Genomic DNA, 24,135 nt, shown 5'->3' on the forward strand with positions numbered 1-24,135 from the left:
GAGAGAAAGGGAAGTTATGATGTGGGGAAAATGCGCACCTTATAGATGATGGGTAATGGGGAATTCCTCAATATTTTTTTTTTTTTTTTTTTTAAGGACTGAAGTAGTTGATGATCAACATCAGGCTTTGTTGAAATTCATTTCACAAAGTTATGACAGGTCAATTCAATGGGAGCAGGGACACCACTGCTCCATTGGCCCAGGAGAGAGCCAAACCCAGTCGATTCAGGCTAACTGCAGTTTGACTGGAATATGGAGATAGGCTGAAGAAACATCATGGCTCTAGAATCTCAGGACTTGGAAAATAGAGAAAATAGCAAGAACATAGCAGAATAATCAAGACTATCAGAAAACTTGGTGACTTGGATAAGGTTTGGTGAGATCGGTGACAGAGAGAATGAGCTAGCAGACCAGAGAGTGAGCAAGTTGAGTTTATTAGAGATCTGGGTCCACACCATTGTAGGAAACCCAATGGTTTTATATTTTTGTGAAACTCACTTATGCGGTAAAGACGCAGGCTATTAATAAATAGAGCAACCCATGATTTCTGAAAGGCTTCTAAGCAATATAAGAAAAAGCCAAATTCCAATGATTGATTTTTGCACGAGTGATTTATAAGGTTAATAATTATGCATCATAATAATAGTTATCATTTATCGATTGATTACTGTGAGAGCTACATATTTTCCATATGCAATCCAAATGTCTGGGTGGCTTCCCAGATCTGGTGAAACTGTTACAAACCCCACATATCTCATGGCCTATGGTAATCCCACACCCATCCTCACGTCTGTGAAACCCTGGGGGCTTGCATCTCCCTGCTTTTCCTGCCTCCCAGACCACCACTAGACATCCCTGCTGGACCACCAGATGTGAAATTGCCCATTCACTCACTGCGTGTTTGAAATACCAAGCCATCATAGGGTTAGTGAAGTCCATTAAAATTGCAAAGTATGGGAATGAGTCATAACTTCCTCCAATCTTCTCCAGCCTCTCCCTACTGGATTGTGTCAGAGGTAACAGTTTTTCTTTCCTTTCACGAGACAGAGACATTCATTTTCCAAGACATCAGCAGCACAAAGTACTTCTCATTTGTTAAAGGGACTGGCTCTGGAAGGTGGTTTTATTCACAAGTAGCAACCATTTATTTTCTCATTACACTTAACCCTCGTGACATTCCCACTTTACAGATGAAGCAACTAAGGCTCAGAGAGGTGGCATACCAGCCCAAGGATATAAATCTATGAAGTGGCAGAAAGAGAATTTAAATCCAGGTCTGGTTGACTCTGACATTAAAATTAACTTGGCCTTTAGAGGATGGGAAAATGATTACCTACTCCAGTTTACCATTTCAAAACTGCTTAGTTTTTCCATCAAATCACTATGTTTGAAAACAAAAAACAAAACCAAAACAAAACAAAAAAACAGCTACATACTCCTAAAAGACCGTAGATGAGGAAGTCTAGAGTAAAACCCCCAATGAGATAGTATTGTTTCAAAGAGAACAGGTTAAGATAATTAAAATATCTAAACAATGGAAATACAGCACCACTATTTTTAAGTTCTAATTCTAGGATGGGGACGTAGGCCACTAGCTTGTCAAGCCTGCAAATTACAACACAGAAATAGCTAACACTGATGATGGCAATGAGGAGGAGGAGGAACATGGTAATGGTAGCATTTATCCAGTGTTATTATAAATGCTTTGCATGTATTATTTAGTTTAATCAAAAAACCCTATTCCTTAAGTCTGTTGTTATCCCTATTTCATAAATAAGGTTAAAAAGCGATAAGAGTTTAGCCCAAGGTCATTCATCTCAAAAGAGCTAAAGCTGGGTGGCACCTGGGTGGCTCAGTCTGTTGAGCATTTGACTCTTGGTTTCAGCTCAGGTTGTGATCTCAGGGTCATGGGATTGAGCCCCACGTCAGACTCGGCATTGGACGTGGAGCTTGCTTGGGATTCTCTCTCCCTCTCCCACTGCCCCCTTTCCCCCCACTTACTCTTTCTTTCTCTAAAAAAAAAAAATAAATAAAAATAAAAAAAGAACTAAAGCCAGGGATCTCACCCAAGTTGTAGGACTTATACCCCTTAACAACTTAAGCAGGATCCTTGCTTTGAGAATGTTTTCAATAGATGTCCGCACTAGGATGGAACTAAGTGCCATGAGAGAATTTAAAGAATTTATACCTCTTGTTCCCACCATTAGCTCTAGTGTTTAGAACAGTACCTGGAACATAGTAGGAACTCAATTAATAACTGCTAAATAATAAGTGAATTGAAACAAAACATCTAAATCAGTAGAGATTAAATAACATTTTAAAAATAGTCACACATTGATGTTTAAAATATTACCCAGAAGAAATATAGGACAGGAAAAACCTGGCTTGGAAACACTTGGTTTAAAAAAAAATCTGTATTTGTAGTCCTCTGGAAGCTGAACAGGAACCCAACACAGCACTGGGACCTCTAAAAGACTACTGTAATTTTAGAAAGCCTTAAAATATAATATTTAAAATATATTATAAAACTATAAAACACATCATGTCACATATCATATTGTTATATTGTATACAATTCTGACCACATCTTTAAAAAGGTACAGCAATAGTCTGGAGATACTCAAAAGAGGTGAATATGATGGGAGGAAACTTTCTCAGAAAGAATTGAGGATTTTTGACACAGAGAAGAGAAGACATATGGCAACTGTCTTGCAATATTTTTTTTTTGTCTTGCAATATTTAAAGTGCTGCCATGACACAGTTAGGCACTTGCTCTTTTTCTTGTAGAAAACTTAGATTTTCAGATCAGAATAAGGAGAAAAACCATATTTAACAAAACTGTCCAACATCTTTCAACAATAAAGTGGATTTGAAAAACTAAGGTCCATTTTGTTATAAATTGCCAAATTGATAAGAATAATTACCTATGGAAAAAAACTATTAAAAAAGATTTCTATGTTATGGAGAGAAGGGGACCAAGTCAGTGATCTCAAACCTGGCTGTATGTTAGTCGAAATCTACTGGAAGACTGTGAAATATTATTGAGTGCTAAGGCATTATCCCAATTGAATCATAACCTCTGGTAGTGAGGACCCGAGGATCAATATCAAGAATGTAAATTTTGTAACCCCTCAGATGAACCTGGTGCCTCCCAGGCTTGGGGATCACCAAACTAGATTACTTCAAAGTTCTCTTCTAACTCTTTGATGTAATGATTCTTGGAAGACTGCAGAATGTTTTCTTTAATAAATAAATGAGAAAGATTTGTAATCTGTAAAAGGAATTTAGTCTAAATGTACATAGGTAGCTCTAAAGTACCAGCAGACCACCTGATTTCTTCAACAGGTTAAAACTCTCCTTGCAATATAGTTAATGAAAACTTTTTCCATGTATCATGGAAAGGTAAACTTTATCTGGCCTGTTTCCCAATTATTTAAGTTCCGAATCACTGAAATATAAATAAATGAGACTTTACCGTACTTAGAACACCAGTATGATGAAAAATTTGTTTACACAAGGAGGTTTTAGGTCATCCTTCAATCATTCATCCCCAGAACCAGAGTATGTGAGCGCGCAAGCACTCACGCATATGCACACGCGCGCAAACACACACACACACACACACACACACACACACACACAAATATGACACATGGTAAATGTTGGGCAATTACTGAGATGGAACAAAGGAGACCTTCAAATTCCATCGCCTTTTTAACCTTATCTTTTTCTATGCAAGAATCTAGAAAGCCAAATCAAAGGCATCCAAATAATGTTTTTAATCATGACATACTAAGCCCTTTATCTCTAATTCCTTGTCTTTTAAACACATTACTTTGGTCTAGGTGGTGCTAAGTCGAAGACTAAAAAGGAGTATTTTTAAAATATTAACAAATTTGAAGAGAAAATATTCATTTTGGCTAAATCGGTTCCAAATGTAAAGAGTTTCTTAAAAAGTGTTCCAGGTGGCCATGTGAAGGAACTTTAATTATTGCAAAAGGCTACACCTGTAGATGTTTTCTAATCTAAAACTAAACCTGTAAGGCTCTGCTGGAATTATTTAGAAAAGAATAATTGAAACCCCCTTCAGCAAGTTAATTCAGGTTCTCCTAATTTTACTTTTCTGGTTCACAAGGTATCTTTTTTATCGTGGTGTTTTCAAATTGAAGTTCACACACATCAAATAAATAGCATGATAATCAGAGGTTTCAATATCCAATACACATTCATTATTATCTATCATTATTGTCAGTGTCACTATTATAATTGCACACTGTAAAAAGAATGGAAGCTTTTCCACAGGAATTATTCACATGTATTACTTTCTAGGAGTAATTGAATAGTTGACATTGCATTTATATCAAAGTAAAATATGTGATGGTTTTTCTCATTTGTTTTATTCTTAAGAAACAAAAAAATGTAGAGTGATCTCTATTAGACCCCTTTATTTGGATCCAGAAAGATTCAGTTTCATGAAATGTTTAAATGTGTATTTTCTCATAATAAGGCTCAAAAGATATTCAATATGGTTAAAGTAATAATTTTCTAAGAACAGATAACAACTGGGTAGTGAAGTCCTTTTAATTAGCTTGTATTTATATACATGAACTCAACAAGGAACTCAGTGACAAATGTTACTTTTCCTTTTTTAACTAATCAGGTTTGGTATGTTGAAATGAAGCCCACGTTGTATTGCCGATATTTACAGATTAATAGTTTACCTTAGAGTTTACATAGAACTTTCACTTTATCATATTATATAATCCTCATGACAATCCCTGGAAGAGGTAAGTCAGATACTATTAATCTATTTAAAGATGAGAAAACAGAGACTCCAAAAAGCCAAGTAATTTACACAAAATTACTCTGTGGAATAGAAAATTTAGCCTTAAAGCATCTCCTGGGTGGCTCAGTCAGCTGAGCATCTGCCTTTGGCTCAGGTCGTGATCCTGGGTCCTGGGATTGGGCCCCACAGCAGGCTCTAATCAGTGGGGAGTTTCCTTCTCTTTCTGCCTCTGCTCCTCCTCCTGAGGGTATGCTCTCTCTCTTCCTCTCTCTCTCTCAAATAAATGAATTAATGAATAAATAAATAAATAAATATAAAATCTTTTTTAAAAAAGGGAAAGAAAGAAAAGAAAATTAGCCCTAGAATCCTGGTCATCTGGGTCTTAATCAGAAGTTACGATAAGACAAAAATTTTTTAAAGAAATTTGAAGTTTTCAAAGATCATAGGCCTGGGAACATTAGGAGGCCTGTGTTTAAACACTCTCCATGCCATTTAGTTTGACTATGAGAACTTTCTAACATCCCTGTAAATGGAGTTATTTCTGTAACATGAGGCTATTTCCATAGTAAATGGAGAAAATAGGTAGGAAACGATTCACATGAGTTCTGTGAGTCTCTGCATTTTTTCTTCTGCCTTCTGCTACTTCTCACATGCTTTATTCCTATTTTTGGCTTCTATTTAATTCACCTTCGCAAGGTAGAGTTTTAAACTTTATTTAGACTTAAATAATATTGATAGTGGGTTAGAAAATCAAGTGACACAAGCTTTAGAAACAAAATCATCTAAGTGAGATGCCGCAATAAGTCAAATGAATATATGAATACAGTAGTGCAAGTTTAAAATATGTCTTCACTCACTAAAAGGCCATACACAATGAACTTAAAACACTGGTCCTTCACAGGAAATGCACAACCAATGAGGGTCAGGTGGAATTGCCTTTCCTTCCATATAATCCTGCATCACATTCCATGAGAAGGCTGTATGGTTCTGAGACTTTTAGTTTATGTGGAGGTTTTCATTACTGCTATACTAGGTAGCCCTTTGAATCATGTCATTGTTGGCAGGGGTGAGGGTGGTTACCATTTTCCAATTGTTCAGTGCCTTAGGTATTGGTAATCTCAGGCCATTTCTTAGAGCACAGATGGCAGTGAGTGGCTCTTCGGACAGAGAGAACAGAGACTCTAGATCCTCTCCTCACCTCCAGAGATGGTCCATCTAAATTGCTGTTGAAATCACTAATATGGATTTGCCCAGGGAAGCTGGCCTTACCAATCAATGAAACAACCCTGCAAACATAGTTAAGTCATTCATTTCTCACCATTTGTCATTCATGGAACACAAAGAAGTACCTTTATTTAAACATTAAAATAGAGATTTAGTTATATTGCTTTGGTCACACTACCACTTCACTGAGTCTTTCCTCTTCTGTCTGACCATAGATACTGGTCCTCCTGCCATCAGCCATAGTCTGGCAGCAGGTAGATGTATCATGTCATGACAGCCACAGAATGGTGCCTGCCAGTCGAACAGGAAATGTCTACACATAGTAACAGACGGCAGCAACCTAAAAAAGAGTATTTGCTCTCATCTTAACTTGTCTTACACTCACAGAGTGGTTGATTCTTTGGACTATAATGACAATAATCAAATAGTCTTATCTTAGTTCTATTAACCATGCATTTAGGAGATTACATAGCACATCAGTTACACAGGTTCTCATTTCAGAATAAAAGAAAGCTACTTCCTTCACTGAGTTTCCATCGCCCTCCCCTCCCACCCTAATCACTGAAATCCTCAAAGTTTGGAGCTCTCTGCTATGATATTCTGGTCTAACAGGCATATATGAGTACAGTCGCAAAGTACTGTAGAATTCAAAGAAGTGAGGGGATGTTTGGTTTGTGACAAAATTGATATTGCAAGCTGACATTACATTGGGCATTCTTCTGTAAGTACGGCTCCCCCCATCCATGATTCCCTGGTAGGAGTTTCTCCAGAAGGTATTATTCCTACCGAGGCATGTACAGCGCATTCAGTGGCACCTGAGTTTCATTAAAGGAATTCTCCTGTTCCCTTCCTTCACATGGAAATGTCATTAACTGTATTAAGTTAACTCTCCGAATGTTAGGTTCTTAACCAACAAACAGTGCTTCTCCACAAGGGCATACTTTGCCAAGCGTCCTTGAATCAGAACGACAGGCTGAATATGTAATAACCGATTCAGAGCCACCACCGCGGGTTGTGATCATAGTTTAGAGGAACCCTTTTGTATTTATTGACTTTTTCCTTCAGTCATGGCTATTCCGTTTCTTCCACCACCACCTTCAGCCTCTCAGGTAAATGAAAAGTTCAATTATATGTAAAGCGACCGTTAAATCAGCAGGCCCCTTGTGGGGGTCTGGGCCTCCCCTCCCCGCTCCAATCGCAAGTGTGCTCAATCCATTAGCCTTCCCAAGGATCGCACATCCATCAGGTCATGTGTGCTGGCCAGGATGCATCTTACAGCTTTTACTGCATATGAGACGTTGCAGGCCTGTTCTCGGGAACTGCCAGGCAGACTGGGAATCACAGTCACGGTTAATAGCAGCGAATTGCCAGCTCTTGATGGGTGGGTAGTCACTCCTTTCAGTGGTTGCCCCCTGGGGGAGAAGGTAGAAAAACAGAGGGAGGGAATTAGAGTGACTTTGCACAGTTGAGCAGGTTCATGCCGCTGGATCAGTGGCAAGCATTGGCAGGGCTCCACTCTGGGGAGGCTCAAAACAACCTCACAGTCTCATTTTTACCAATTGGTGCTGCTGTGTCGCCAGTGGTGCCCAGGGATGGGGCCGGCGGAGGTGGGGGGTGCATGGGAAGGGGAGGGGGAGCTGGGAAGGAGATGAAGGCAGAAGTCTCAGCTAAATTAAACAAAAAGTCTCCTTGATACTGGTTAACCTACCCCAGTTAGCCCCGTGCTACTAATTGTACCAAACTGGTACTCGAAGTTCCCTGGGTGATTAAAGAGTTGGCTCACAAACTCTCTGCATAACCTTAATTTTTTCAAGGTTCTTTGAGTGGAGAATGGCTTATAATAATGATTTTGACTAATACGATTTTTGACATGCAACTTTAATGCTTAACCTTAGTACAACTCCAGAGCATTTCATGTGTACTCAGCTGTAAAGAGTGATGATTTAAAGGGATAATATAAGAAAAAGGTCGTTCTAGAATGAACCTCTAACAAATTGCATAAAGGGAGCTTATTATTCCATGAGTATGGGGATATGCTGCTCTTCTGATCATTTTTCTGCTTGGTTCAAAAAAATTGTTGAGACATGAATGGGAGAAGAAACAGGAAAAAATGAAATAGAAATCTGCAAGCAAGGAACATTCTTTTGATGGTTATGATTTCGTCGCCACTAAAAAGGCTCTACAATAATGTGGTTATTCATCTCCTCTTTTGTTTTGGGTGAAGAATTCGCTCTAACAAGAAAATGCTGTTATTGGTCGGAGGCTTGCCTCCTGGGCCGGACAGGCTCCCCAGCAACTTGGTTCAGTACTACGATGATGAAAAGAAGACGTGGAAAATACTCACAAGTGAGTGCCCTCCTTTATTTATTTACCCATCTATTTATTTCAGCTTAGAGCTGTCTCGATGAATTTGAAAATGTAGCTAATCAAATTAGACATTTTATTGATTTGTTAGCCTTTGGAGGTCTGTTTATGTATCACAGGGGATTTCGAGTAAAAGACTAAATTAACATTGCAGAGGTGGCCAATTTGGTAGCCGAATTGGCCTAAATTAATCTGGCCTAAAAGCACTGCATGAGTTTGTGTCTCTATGACAGAGAGAGGGTGGTCACAGAATGTCCCAAAAGAAATGCCTCGGTTCTTTTTTTTTTTTTTTTTTTTTTGCATATCAAAAAGTGAAAGGTTGGTTAATAGACCTAGTGAATTTTCTCAAATCGTAAGGGGTGTTTGGTTCGTTGTCTACACAACTAACATTCATTTTGCCTTTCAGGCACTTCTGCTCATTCACCTTTAGTCTGTGGAAGTGGGTCTTAGAGAAACATTCCCCTCTATTCTCTGCAGTCCCGATGGACTGATATCCATGGCCTATCCCGGCTGCATTAAATCGTGCTTGCAAACTTCGTCCCGAGATTCTCTTCCTCCCCTCCTTAAAGGGTGATTGTGTTTTACAGCAAACCTCTTGCCTTGGGCACTGAGATTTGGAACTTATTGTTATATCGGCTATGATTCCCAATCTGACTCAGTCATGGAATCAAAAATCATCATTTCTTGAGTGCAGCCGGCTGTGTGCCCCAGTCCCCTCGTGGGCACGGTGACTGCACTGGTCAATAAAACTAAATTTTAACTGTCAAAATTGCCCAGAGCTGTATAGATAAAATAATAAATGAGTAATTTTGATCCATAAATCAAAGCCATACATTTAAAACCGACAAAAGAGAAAGTTAGCTTTTCTTATAGCATGTGTCTTTTAAGCAGTTATGTATTTTATCGGATTTTTAAAAAATCATTTCCTTTCTTCTTACTAAGAGCCCTTTAAAATAATAGAAACGGGACAACAGTTTGCCCATAAGAGCAGAAGAGGAGCAAAGACATGTGAGGTGGTGCTTGAAATAATACATTTTGGAGCTGGCTTACCCCAGTGAAACCGCCAGTAGCATTGTCCAGGAACTGCAACGAGAAAGCTCCCTGGACACCTCTATACTACGGCTGTAGTAAAGAAGTGGGGGTGGGGGTGTCACAGCAGCAAGCCTAAGGAGAAGGAAGAAAGGAAAATATGTTAGAGACCCTTAAAGTGGCTTTCATTCTCTTTTTCACAAAAGCACTGTTAACAGTGATTTGAGCATCTAAATGAGTGATGAAGCCTAATTTTTTTTTGAAGCCTAATTTTTAAAGTAACACCAAAGAATCAGTTATCTGACCCTGATCAATAGGGAATGCCTACACAGAGTAAGACACAGATACTAGGAGGAGGATAGAAGAAAAAGGAAAGACAAAGATTCTTGAAGAGAGAAGACAGAGACGGAGGCCAAAGGAGTGACCCTCATTCACAAGTCCCTCTGCTTTCCCAGTTACACCAGGCAAAGTCTAATTGCTACTGGTTTAAAGTCCTTCGTTAAAGATAAAAAGATTAATTAAAGCATCATGAGTAATACCTAAGAAAAGTCTTATGTTCATTTTAAACCTTTTTTGGAGACAGAGTGATCATCCAATTTATTCTCCAAACTGGGACACTTTAGAGCATGACATGTGGACCCATTGGTTATGCTAGGACAATAGTATAGCCTGAAACTTATGGTCAGCCTACTCAAATTTCTCACATTGCCTAATTTAACTCTTAGAAGGATGTAGTAAGAAAGCATGAATTTGAATCAGGCAGACCTGGGTTCAAATCCATGTCCATGACATTGAGCAAGGCATGTAAATGTCCCAAGTCATGGCTTCATTTTGTAAGCACCATTGTAGTATTTTTATTTTATTTATTTGTTTGAAAGAGAGAGAGTGAGAGAGCATAAGCAGGGGGAGTGGCAGAAGGAGAGGGAGAAGCAGGCTCCATGCTAAGCAAGGAACCTGATGTGGGGCTTGATCCCAGGACCCTGGGATCATGACCTGAGCCAAAGGCAGATGCTTATCTGACTGAGCCACCCAGGAACCCCTGCCACTGAAATAATTTTTAAATAAAATTGTGTTTAGAAGTCATCTAGCACATAGCATGAGCTCAACAGATTGCAGGCGTTATGACCACTATTGTAACAATACTGCCAATATGAGCACAAGGACTGTGTAGACCCTTATACCTTGGAGGCATCAGTCAACTCAAGCTCTCTAGGCAGAGGAGACAAATTACACTGCAACAGATACAGCACTTTGACTCACTGTCCCAGAGCCAGGAGCCTAATTTTCCTATGCTGGATGTGGTAATCTATAGTCTCAGAAGTAGAGATCAATTACTGTCAGTTGATTCCATTCACCAGGTTTGAAATGAAAGGAAATAAAGACATTAATGTGTAGAAAAGTTCTTATAGTGGGAGCATACTCGAAGATCTTGAACCTCTTTTCCATAGTCAGGCATGCTTAGAGCTTTGAAATAAATGTCTACTCCACTTATGCTCTTCATTTCACTGGGACTTGTACTTTAAAAAATAGAGTTTATTACCTGCTGGGCTGTGACTACATGGCCCCAAGTGAAGGCATATTTTTCAGGTTTGTTGGAGAGATATAGACAGTTTATCCGGATGATTTCTGCTGTTGGTTTGTATTTTTTAATTAAGACATCTTATTTGACTAATAAATAAGTCAGGCCACTGACAGATCTCCACACTATTTGGGCCACCAAAAGATGAAGAAATGTTTCTCATTGGAATAGAAAAAAAAAAAGTCCAAGTTCTCCCCAAATCCAACGAACCATTAGGGATTCCAGAGCTTCCCACTGCCATTCTTTTGACCCTGAAGGACCATTGAACTTACTGGCAGAGAAATGAGGATGTGAGGATGACAGTTAATGCTAGCAGACAGTGCCTGACTTGGGGTCTGCTGATCTATTAAACGACTGTCTCCAGACAGACTAACAAGCTAACTAGCAAAAAGCCAAAACCCGAGGTCAACTAGGGCCTCTGAATCTTAGAATCTTTTGCCCACTTGGTTTGAGCAAACATTTCTCAGCCTGTCTCACAAACATGCTCCTTTCATTGGAGGATGCCTTCCACAGGAAGAGCACAGACACCCAGTGATGGGAGCCACATGGCTTACCCAAATCACAGACTAAAGAATAATGAAAAGAAAGACAGTGGTCACTTTCTTTAGATCTTACCTGATTAGGTTACATTTTAGAATCACAGCTGAAAGGCTGTGCAAATAATAAAGTGAAGGGAGGAGGGTGCGTAGAAGTGAGAAAGTGGATCCACATAACATAAAGAACACAAAATCCAACCACCAGCCAGCCAGCAGGCTGGTCTACCCACACAGCAAAGGGAACAATAATTCTCACGGAAAAGACCGTTTGGGTAACGTGCTGACACAGATTGCATTATTATCCGCCTCTTTGGAAAAATCATTTAATATAACATTATATAATTAATGTTGAGAATAGGGACAGAGCTCTGTGGTCTTTCTTAGGAAAAGTACTAAGAAATAACATGTAAAAATGACTGGAGAGTCTTCCTGTCCCTGTAAAACGTTAAGTAATAACAGTAAAATTGGCATTGTTTTTCTCTCGACTGTTAATAACAGAGGGGAAGTTGAGATGCACTTTCATTCATTTTTATTTTACAGTACTGCCTTTCCTGCACTTCTCACTCCTGCGCGCAGTCTCCCGTTTCATTCTTAACTTATTAGAAAGCAGTACAGGAGACATGAATACTAAAATGGCCAGTGCAAAAAAAAACATGCCTCCTGCACTTTGCAGGCCCTAAATCCTTGGTGCAAAGATCAAGCGAAACAATTCCTGTGGCTGCTTTATACTTTGTTTATAACCCCTCTCTGATATGTCAAAGTTTTTATGGGGTCCATTTGAAGAAGTCGTTTACGATCCCTGCCACTGGATAGCACTGAGGAGCCATCTCCTTTCTCCATCTTCTCCATTGGCCAAGTCCTTCCCTGGTGGGGAAAGGTGTTTCCTATGGGCAGACTTCCTTTCCCTGCATTTCAGATGAGACATTCTATTTGTTAGGTGCTGGTTATTGCTTTCTGTGAGCAATGAGAGGGAAAAGGATTTCAAAGTAACAATCTGTCCTTCCATGTGCCCATGATGACTTCCCTTTAATAATATTAGGATGAAAATGAGAAGAACTAACATAGAAAGGCATGTTTGTTCTTGTGGCCACTTCAGTTCTCTTTACCAGAAGTAGGGGGAGAAGGCTTTTTTTCCTTCTTCCTTTCAGTTGATTTGCAGCTCTGTCCTCTACCTGGTAGTGCAGGGATTGGGGCCTTGTATTTTTCAGTCACAGGACATAAAAGAAACTATTGTGCAGAGGTTTCCTGGGCTATCTCCTCTGATCCCTGGGGAACGTTGAATTTGATCCCACCCATATGAGAGCAGTCCTGGGGCTGGGTGTCAGCGATTTCTTTTAGGATTCACAAAGATCAGAGGCTAGTGGACGACTTCTTCTTCTTCTTCTTCTTCTTCTTCTTCTTCTTCTTCTCTTCTTCTTCTTCTTCTTCTTCGAGAGAGAGAGAGAGAGGGGAAAGGTAGAGGGAAAAGGGGAGAGAGAATCACAAGCAAGTTTCATGCCCAGTGCAGAGCCCGACGTGGGGCTCAATCTCAAGACCCCGAGATCATTCCTGAGCTGAAATCAAGGGTCGGTCTCTGAACCAACTGAGCCACCCAGGCACCCTTTCATTCTTTCTTTTTTCAAATTTACTTTTCCATAAATGTTGAAGAATAGTACCAACAAAGCAAATCTTGTATAAGACAGTATAACTTCAGTTCCAAAAGATGAATACAGATTTGATCATATACGATATCTAATAATTGCTGATCATTCAGGAAATATAAGCCTGCACACTGATACTGTCACCTAGACTTCTTTCCTTGACCCTTCTATATCTTGACTTCATTTTATTTCTGTTGAGGATATGTTGGAGAGAAAGTCAAGTTAATCAAAAGCTAGCAATCATTTCTTATGATTATTTATTTAGAAAGAAAGAAGTAGTCAACCCAATTGAAGGCTTTATACCTGCAGGTTTCCTTTATTTATATTATCTTTAGATTTAACTGCACTAATTATTTAATTTTATTTATTTTCATTTCATTTCTAGAAAGGAATGAAGAATCCATAGATAGTACATTTCTCATTGCCGGAGAACCTCAGAAAACAGTTAAATGCTTCCAGAATGACTCTGAAACTGCCTGGGAAGAATTTAGACTTATTTACAAACTTCATTCCATCGTGTAACAAGCAATTATTGAATACAGTGAGATCGTCTCTCCTCTTAAGCTAAGAAGGCAATTACAACAGAGAGTGTAAGGAATAGAGAGAGAAGGCTCGGGGTATTATGGAAGCACAGAAAAAGAGCCCCTAATCTAAATATGAGAGGTTAGAGAAGCTTTCCTCAAAGTGACCTTCTATAAAGTTGAAAAAGTGGGTAGGAATTATCAAGGCAAGACAGAGTTGGTGCCTTCTAGAAACTGACATGAATTTGTGTATCTACAGGAGAATCTGAGTCTGGGAAAGTATGTGGTGGGGCTGGAGGATTAACTAAGAACCATTTTATATGGGACTTTTTCAAGGAATTGTTAAGATCAGTTTAAGAAGAACTCTGTGGAGTGACTACATGACTCCATCGGTTAAGTGTCTGACTCCTGATTTTGGAACAAGTTATGGTCTCAGGGTTGTGAGATCAAGCCCCATGTCTAGCCCCACATTGAGCCCTATACACTGGGCTCCACTGGGTGTGGAGCCTGCTCAAGATTTTCTTTCTCCCTTTTCCTCTGCCTCTTCTCCCTTGCAAAAAAAAAAAAAAGTAAGAACTGAAACGTGTCTGTGAAAACATAGTGATCTAAAGACTTTATACTATAGCATGACAGTTGTTTTCTCTTAGCTTGTTGGAACTTTTTATTTCCATTTGTGGAGTGATTGTTTCCATGACTTTGGACAAAGAAAGAAAGAGAATTGTGTTTGGACTTTTTAAATATGTTAGCATCTAATTTTACCTTCAATGAGCTCAATTCTAATTTGAGATACATGGCTGCACATTGCTATATATCTTGAATTATTTGCTACTGTGTATTTATGCACGAGTGCATTAGTGGATTTTTCATAGATTTTTTTTAAAAATATGTGTGGTGGTCACTTCCAAACTACTGTATTTCAAGGAAGTTGGGTACCTGGAAAAACTAGTTGACTTTGTTTCTGGTTTATACCTCCCTTGAATATAGCGATTGCTTTTTCTTCAGAGAACAGCACATGTACAAATAATGCTGACGCTTTCTTTACACACAAACTGTGGTACTTGCTACTGAGTCTGGTATAAAGAAGGTATGAGTCATATGGGATGCTTCATTCCTGTGTCATTCCTAGGCAAATTGCAAACTAAGTCTGGCAAGCCAATGGATAAGAATACTAAGAGATTAGATGATCTTCTTGCCCAGTCCTCTCATTTTACACATTAATTTCATTCAGTCAACAAATGTAATTGATATCTTCTATGCAGCCATTGTTCTCAATACAGAGAAAACAAGGCTGAGTCAAAGCAAATATTATCATGCCTTCACCAATCTTAGAGCCAGGAAGGGTGGGCAGAACCAACATTAATAAATAATCCCAGATATCAATATATAATAACAAAATGTGATAGTGATCTGAAGGAGAAGCATAAAGGTATAAAAGGTATAGAAGATCTTGTAATGAAGAGACCTGATCTAGTTTAGCCTTCTTGGAGAATGTCACCAAAGAAAAGGCAGTTGAGCTGAGCTGAGAACCAAAGGCTGAGCCAGAGTTAGCCAAGTAAAGATGTGAAAAGAAGAGTGCTCCAGGTTAGTTGATAGGAAGTATGAAGACCCTGTGGAAAGAAGATGCATGGCTGAAATCAAAGAGTGAGGGGGAGAAAGATGTGACGTGTGGCTAAAGACGTCAACAGAAACCAGACCATGTAGGCACTTCTACAACAGGTTCACAAATTTGGCTTTTACTTTAAGTGACTGAAAGAAAGAAGGTGTCATACCCAGAGTCACAGGATGATTTAGTGGCAGGATGAGGAATAGAACACTGGTCTCTGTATTTCCATCGGAGAGTGCTGCCTCATGTAGCACACCAATCTGTCTCACCAACAATTGCCATTAGTCAAGAATCCAAGCAGATGAATGGGATTTAATCTCTGCTGACCCATTTCACTCAGGAAAATCTAAATGGATCCAAAGTACATGTCATAGTACCACATTCAGAGAATAAAATTAGTATAGGTTAATTGACTGAATATCCTACTCCTAGAGATTAAGAATATTATCTTGGCTTATGGACTAAACTGCAAATTATGATAAGTAAGTGATAAAACTTGCGTTTAATATTATTAAGAAGCCATAGTTCAATGCAAATTTCCTGATTTTAACTCTGCCTTTGAAGCAGTGTCAAAAATGAAACAACAAAACACCCCTCCCCACACACAAACACACACACAACCACATCTTTCAGGATAGATAGGCTAAATTAAAATATACCCCTGGGCATTTGCTGACTGTGAGCCCTTTGTATGCTGCCTTCACTCTGATCCTTCTCATCTGCAAAGTGAATATTTTAATTCTACCTATCTCTTAGAGATATTGTGAGAATTAAATCAAATAATACAAATAAGGCTGTAGGCTCAGCTGAGGAAGATAGTTGTTCCTCAAAAAAAAAAAAATTCTTATTGTATTTTAGTCTATTTTGCATATAGCCAAATAGAGAAAAGCAGAAGATTGAAAATTTCTTTCTGCTCTTGTCAGTAGGAGTTTGAGAAAGAAGACACACCTTCCATTTAGAGTGAAATTTCTATCTATTTCTAGCACGGAACCATGTGTATCAGTCAGGATGGGCTAGATTATGCTGTAGTAAGAAACAACTCCAAAATCTCAGAGGCTTAAGCCAACAAAAATTTTATTCCTCGCTCACACTATGTGTCCAACACAGGTTGGCAGAGAGCATTTGCTCAACAGAGTCATTAGGAATCCAGGCACATGGGGCTGCATCTTAACAAGTATTTCTGTCATCCATGCAATGGAGGAAGAATGTGCTGTAGTGTCTTGAACTGGCAATTAAAAGCGACATTTAGCATTTATGCTCAGTCGCATTTTAAGGGGGCAGGGAAGCACAATCTTCCCCGGGTTCAGGAAGAAGAGAATCCAAGTATCTGGTGAAGAGTAACTGTGCCTACAGTAATCTGCCCTACTGGACATTAAATATTTCATGTATTCTCCTTGCCATGATCAAAGTCCACTTGCCCCTCCACATAAGGCAGATCACCACAAATCATCAAGCTTAGTGATGATCTCTGGGTGATGAACGACCCTCCCAGTATCAGGCTTATTTGTTCTTGATCTTGATCTGGAAACAAACTAAACAATCAAATTACCTGGTTTCCTCCCACATCGTGCACAGTGATAGATTAGGGACAGAATCAGCTCAATATGCATTTTCATTTGGAAAAATCATAGCAATTTAGCAATCCCACCAAACAGGCATTTTGAAGGATGCCTATCCAAGGTTGTGTTTCTTGATTAGGGCCCTCCCTGGTTCTGCTCATTTTCCTTTGTTCTCCATGGCCCCTGGTTCCACCTTATGGGAGATTCTTCTTTTTCCATTATCTTCTTTGGACCTATCTGAAGAGAACCTGAGACTAGTTCTTCTCTTCCTGGGAGTGGAAGAGTTTTTAAGTACCTTTCAGTCTGTAGACATTTAAGTCTCTAATTTTCACAGCCTCTTTTTAATCCAGGCTGGTAGGTCTTTTGGCAATTAACTCCCTAGAAAACTTAGCTATCTTCTTATGTTTATATCCACTCCATGGCCAGTGACCATGTCCACAGTTCTTTTCTAATATACTTCGTAGATTGCTTTCTCCTTAGTTTTTTTTTTATTTCCCTTTTTGTCTCCTTTACACACACATACACACACACGCACCCACACACACATAAGCACATACACACACTCTAACGCTCCATATATTTATCAGTCTTTAATGGGAAAGCTCCCTTTTTACCCTTTTTCCGGAGTTAGAAGAACACACTGGGTATCTCGTCCTTTATTGAAACTTCTTCTAAGATACTCTAATGTGCTGAAATTATTATGAAAACCATATCTTTAACTTTGTCTTTGTCAGCTGAGTTTTAATTTACCTTTATTGCTCAAAACATACTTAATTTCATGTATGACACACAAAACCCAAATCTTTTACCAGATGAGATTTAAAAAAAAAAAAAAAAACTCTTCCAATGCTGCACACTCCTAGATTTCTGGACCTTATTTCCTTTCACTCCTTCTAAATGGGCCAGCTTTATTTGTGAGATCATCTCTTTTCTGTAGATCTTGCCAAGTGCTACCAGCAGCAACCACTGCACATTGTCAACATTCTTTCTTCCAACCTTGGAGTGGAAGATTATTAAATAACCAATCCACTATCCACGTAAAAGCAAGTAGGAGTTTTACCCAGTGGTGTTCCATGCCAAAACATGCATTTCCATCTTCCCACCCTCCAATCTGGGCTTCTTTGTCATCAGCCACTGTGGGCCTTCTTCATACCAAAGCCTCCATTAGTCAGATTAGGCGAGGTTAGGCTGAGGGGTCATAACAACAATTCCCAAATCTTATTGGCTTATTTCTTTTCGCGTCACCTGCCTATGGTAGATTTGTTGTGATCTCTGTCCTACTTCTTCCTATTCTAGTTCTCAAGTTCATGACATCTCCACCATTTGACTTGTCACTGTAGCCTTGGCAAGGGAGAGGACAGTTTCAGTCTGACTCTTGAGGCTTCCGCTCTGAATTTAGCGCATCTTATTGGCAAAATAAATCACTTGGCCACACCTGACTTCAAAGTGAGTGGAAAAGTGCAATCCTCCCAAGTTCTCAGAAGGATTATCAAAATATTTCTTTGATAAGCCTAATGATTACAAATCACATACCCTTAGATTCAACAAATAATTTGGTTCACTCTTCTGGTCACCTGCAAAATTATCCCTGCTTATCCTATGAACAATTATGAGTCAGAAGAGATAGCTCACTTCTCCATGCATCTTCCTGTCCATTCTTGTCTCGATGTGACTTCCTTGTCAGGACTGATATTTATTCACAGAAGACTGGATGCCTCTATATTAAAGGAAATATTTTAAAATGCATTCCAAATATTATAATGCATTTGGGGAGGAACTTCTCAAATTTTGCATCCACTCAAACAGTTTAACTATGTCTGACTTTATTTGATTTTCACTATTTCTCCTGCTTATTATATATATGTAAACTAGTACACGTCTACAATATAGATATACAAACATGTATATGGATAAAAAATTGGATAGATACACATAATTCCCATAGAACAGAATGGTTTTTATCATTTAAAGAAAACTCATTAAAGAAAGAATTGAAATGGCTTTCAAAATTACAACCCAAAAATGGAAAGATAATTGGGGTGAGTGATTATTATACGCAAATATCTCCATCAAAATAAAGGAGTAATTAAGGCAAAGTGCAAATAAGCAAACTGTTCCTTTTCAGATCCCAGAAATCATTTTGCACTGGAATTCAGAAGCAAATCTATATTTCATGACTATATGGCCAGATAGAAGTTGGTTTTGTGTATCATACACAAAATGTTCTCACAGCTGGGGAATGATCACTCTCATACCACACCTTGTATTTATTAATTACATTGTTTTTGATGGAGCAAGCAGTTGTATTTCATGGAGGATACCCTAAGACCCTGGCCACATTCAGCTGGCTTCAACAATGGTTTCACTGAAAGGGGATTGCTGAGCAGACACTTTCTTACCTCTGTGTCTGGATACTCCTTACAGCGTGTGCTAATTATTAATCCTACCAGCATGCCTTATTTGGTCATTAAGTCTTAATTTCTTTTCAAAAAAAAAATTAAGACTGAACTCCAGTTATTTAGCTAGAACAATAATCATTGTGAATTTCAAAGATCAAAATCTTCCTACATTTTTATGTCGAGAACCGCAAAGTGCTTTCAGAAAACCCTACTGCTAAGGCAATGATGTATCGCTTTAGCTTTCATTATATGTTTTTAATCAGAGCATGACTTCACACTAGACAAAGCGATGCTTTATGCATGGTCTCACTTGTTTTTGCTAAAATCTTTTGACATGATTAATTTTACTTTAATGCTTTTGTCTTGTTGTAATGGTAAGGATGATGGGTATAAACCAAGCAAAAATACATGCTTTTCTATTATAATGCCTCTGAGCATTAAAAATATCTTAGATGAAAAGGGAAAAAAAAATCACAGGAGACTGGTCCGACTGGAATTAAATTTCTTGCTACCTGAACACAGAGTACATGAGATTTTAAAAAAATGATTCAGTCATTGTTTTTAGTTTTATTTTTGCTATTTTTATGGCAATTTATTCATCTGTATGATTAGATCTGAAGAGGAGGAAAGAGATTGTGGCTCACAGATTTTTTTTATCTCATTTGTCGCCTTGTAGCACTTACTTCCTTCTCAGTATTAAGGGACCAAAATATTAACCAATTTTATACAAGATGTATCTCGACCAGATGAAGGCAAAGCAGGCCATACCTTTCCAAGGTGATGCCTGCCATTGGATACAAACTAGTTTTCAGCTATATTAATTTTCAGTCTAAAACAATTAATATAGTTTCCTTTGTCCAAATTATAGAAAAGTAGTGATAAAGATGATTTTATGAAGAAAACAGTAGACCATTCAGCACGTGAGACTTGCCTTGTGAGCAGCTGTCCAAGTATGGATTTTACCATCATATTAACTTTTTCTTTTTTTTTAACAAATTATGGAGTTGTTTATCCATATTACAAGAATATGACACTTTCCTTTTCTCAACACAACCTGTCCGCTTGTTTCACTTGCCCCCTAAATAAATCTTATTAACCACAAAAATATTGTTCAGCATTTTTCAATAGAATTTTACGCAATGATGGAAATGTTTTTTTCAAACATCAAAGTCCAATACAGCAGCCACTAGGCACATGTGGCTATTGAGCACTTTAAATGTGGCTACAAGAGAGAAACAGAGCTTCTGATTTTATTTAATTTTAATAAATTTCCGCTTAAAATCACCTCCCGTGGTGAATGGCTTCTGTATCAGCAGCACAGCTCTAGATGACAGACAGCTTTGTGACGTTCATATTTACCCTGGAGAGCTGTCTGCCATTCAACCTTGCTAGCCCAAACCCAATCCCCTCTGTGCAAGGAAAAAAAAAAAAAAAACAGGTGACCCTATGAAATGACCAAATTCAAAGAACACCCAAGTGAACACATGCGAGCCCTCATCTAGGTCCTGAGCTTTCACCTTTTAATCTCTCATTCTCTTCCACAAGTCGCCACTTTCTCATCTTGGTTACTGGTATATTCATTTCTTGGAGCTGCCATAACAAAATCCCCAAAACTAGATGACTTAAAACAACAAAATGTATTGTCTCACGTTGCTGGAGGCTAGAAATCTAGTCAAAATGTCAGCGGAGCCCTGGGCCCTTCCAAAGGCTGGAGGGGACAATGCTTCTTTGCTTCTTCCTGGCTTTTCATGGCTCCTGGCAATCCTCAGTATTCCTGGGTTTGTAGCTTCATCACCTCCATCTCTGCCTGGTCTTCACATGGAATCCTTCCCTGTGACTCTTCTGGATCCAAATCTTTCTTTCCTCTGTTGTATAAAAACACCTGTCATTGGCTTTAGGGCCCACCCTAATCCACTCTGACCTCACCTTAACTTGATTACATTTGCAAAGACCCTACTTCCAAAGACGTTTATGTTCATAGGTCCTGGGGGGTTAGGACCTAAAGATATGTTTTTGGGAGACACAGTTTACCTCACTACCCCTAGCAAATGACCCACATAAGGAAAAAAAAAAACAGACACTATGTGGAAGGCACACATTCTAGTCACATCACTAGCATTTATTTACTTAATTCTTACAACACCACTTTGGTATTAGGCACTACGATTATTTCTACTTGAGATGAAGAAATGGAAGCACAGAGATATCAAGTCATTTGCTCAGGGTCACACAGATGGTAAATGGCAGAACCAAATTGTGTACCCAAATAAAGTTCCAGAGCCTGCACTCTTCTGTTTCTCATTCTGGAGTAAAACGAGAGTGCATATTCTAAAAAGAGTTAAAGGTGAAGTAACACTGGACAGGCACTCCAGCATTTTATGCAGAATAAAATGGAATATTCTCTGCACAAACTGAATATATTAATGTCATAAATATACATATTTATTTGTTGAACTTTCCAGTATCCCCTTTTTTACTAATTAAAGAACAAAGGAAAAGTATTGGATTGAGTTATTCCTGGGGAAAGTCATGCTAGAATGAGATAGCCTTCCCTTCTTAGAGACTTGCAACTCCTGCCACAGCTCTGTGTACCTCCCCACTTGCAGAAATAGTGATGGTAAGATCTGTGTGCCAGGACGTGATTTGCTAAAGAGGGAAAAGCTGCGCCGGTTCACTTTTCTTGCTTGTCTTTTTCATTTTGTACTAATGGCACAAAGGACCTCCTTCATCTGAAGTGTGTTGGTAAATCTCAGATCTTCGTTTCCTATCCAGTCATAAATTTGTTTGAAGTATTTCATGACTGTAATCACTAAGTTTACCAAATACCAGTAGCTGCTCTTGTGTGTTCATAAACATTTCCTAGGATTGGATTACTTCTTCCACTTTAGAGCTTTCATTAAAAAAAAAAAAAAAGATAGAGCTTCCTTTTTTGTCTTTATCCTTGTCAAAAACCCAAGTCCTTTTGCCCACTCGAGTGATAATCAAAAGATCTATGTGCAGATGAATTAAGGAGAATTGCAATGGTTACATGCCTTCAATCTTATTATTAAATTTGCAAGGTCTAATATCTTACATTGTGTTTGTCACAAATACAGATAAATGGATTTCTAGATCTAGTCAGAAATAACCCAGGATGGTCCCCCTATTCCATGTATGTGTCTCTCTAATGTCCAGTTCATTTGTTAATCTCACATTGGGCTTCCATTGCCATCTTGTCTCAGCCCTGAACTGAAAAGCTTAATAGCCATGAGTACATGGTGAAGCCAGAAGGGTAGCGCTAACCAAGCACTTTCACCGGACAGAACAACCTTTCATGACCTTTGGAAAATTGTTAAGTTTTCCATAAAATACACATCTTTTTAAGAAGCACCTTCTGTTCTTTTTACCAGGTTTAGTCACTTACAAATATGATGGCCAGTGCCTGATTCTATCATGATCTGAGGAAACCCAAAGATCAGAGCTCAGTTCTCTCTACAGCTCTGCTGACTCCATATGGAGGGAATTCTTTTTCCAAGCCACAGGCTGCACCCTACAGCTTCATACAGGCACATGTGACTGTGGGTAATGCAAGCCCATTGAAAGAGAGGATGGAACGGCATGAATCCACTAATACTACTGGAAAATAACAGGACATTTATTCTGCTGAAAGTAGGTTTGTAGCATCATCCTCATGCACTTTGCTTCCTTGAGCAGAACTTATGGGGGCTGGGAGGGCACAAAGAAGTATCTTCTGAAGTCTTCTGAGTTTCACTTGTTTGCAGGGTCTAACTTGACAGAATGCAAACACATGGATATAAACACATTTCCCAGAATAAATTATTTCTACAACAACTTTTCCTTTTGAGAAAAAATATGTTAGTAGTAATTGTCTATCCAAGGGTCAATGAGCTTTTTCAGTAAAGGGTCACATAGTAAATCTTTTGGAGTTTGCAGCCATAAGGTCTCTGTCACCACTACTCAACTCTGCCAGCATGAAAATAGCCATAGACAACAGGGAAACGAATATGCATGGCTCTGTTCCAGGAAAGCTTTATTTTATAAAAATAGGTGGAGAACTGAATTTGACCTACAACCTGTCATTTGCCAACCTTTGTACTCTAATCTAAGAACATAACGATGGTATTCATAAATCATACCTCTTGGTAGTAAAACAATACTTACGGTCTCATAACTAACATTTATTGGACTGACTAAGCCCTTTACCTGCATTAGCTCATTCAGTCCTCACAACAATCCATGGTGCAAGATCTCTTATTACTCCCATTTTATAGAGAAGGAACCAAGGCATTAAAAGGTAAAATAATTGTCCAGTGCCCTCCATAGGAAGCAAAGCCAAAGGAACCCTGGGTGGCACAGTCGGTTAGGCATCCAACTCTTGATTTTAGCTCAGGTCATGATCTCAGGGTCTTGAGATCAAACCCTGAGTTGGGCTCACACTCCGTGTAGAGTCTGCTAAACTTTCTCCCTCTCTCTGCCCTTCCCCTCATTTGCTTCCTTTCTCTCTCTCTAAAATAAATCTTTTATTAAAAAAAAAGTAGTAGTAGTAGAAGAAGAAGAAGAAGAAGAAGAAGAAGAAGAAGAAGAAGAAGAAGAAGAAGAAGAAGCAAAGACAAGATTTAAACTCAGGTAGTCTCACTCCAGAGATCACATTCTTAAATCACAAAGCCATACTGACTCCCACGGAATATTTTGTGACCTTCATCTTTAACTTTGGAGATAGACTCTATTCTGAACATAAATGAAACACTTTCTCTGCCAGCACCATGAGGGCAGACATTATATCTACCTTGTTGACTCTCTCCACTTCCCTGCCTGGCTCACAGGACACAGCCCCCAGACAGTGGGCAAAGGTTGAATTGGGGGGATTAACTCTCACTCTTGCCAGCATCACAGGC

The 24,135-nt window shown here is 38.8% G+C and overlaps 1 protein-coding gene across 1 annotated transcript in view; it reads left to right on the forward strand.

The window, feature by feature from the left end:
- KLHL14 (kelch like family member 14) overlaps window positions 1–24,135 on the forward strand; it is a 95,518-nt gene that overhangs the window by 19,814 nt on the left and 51,569 nt on the right. Inside the window, exon 2 of the mRNA XM_055324356.1 lies at window positions 8,235–8,356. Coding sequence (XP_055180331.1) covers window positions 8,235–8,356 — 122 coding nt within the window. The remainder of the gene's footprint in view (window positions 1–8,234; window positions 8,357–24,135) is intronic.

The sequence above is a fragment of the Nyctereutes procyonoides genome, unplaced genomic scaffold (genome assembly GCF_905146905.1).
Source record: "Nyctereutes procyonoides isolate TBG_1078 unplaced genomic scaffold, NYPRO_anot_genome, whole genome shotgun sequence".
NCBI lineage: Eukaryota > Metazoa > Chordata > Mammalia > Carnivora > Canidae > Nyctereutes > Nyctereutes procyonoides.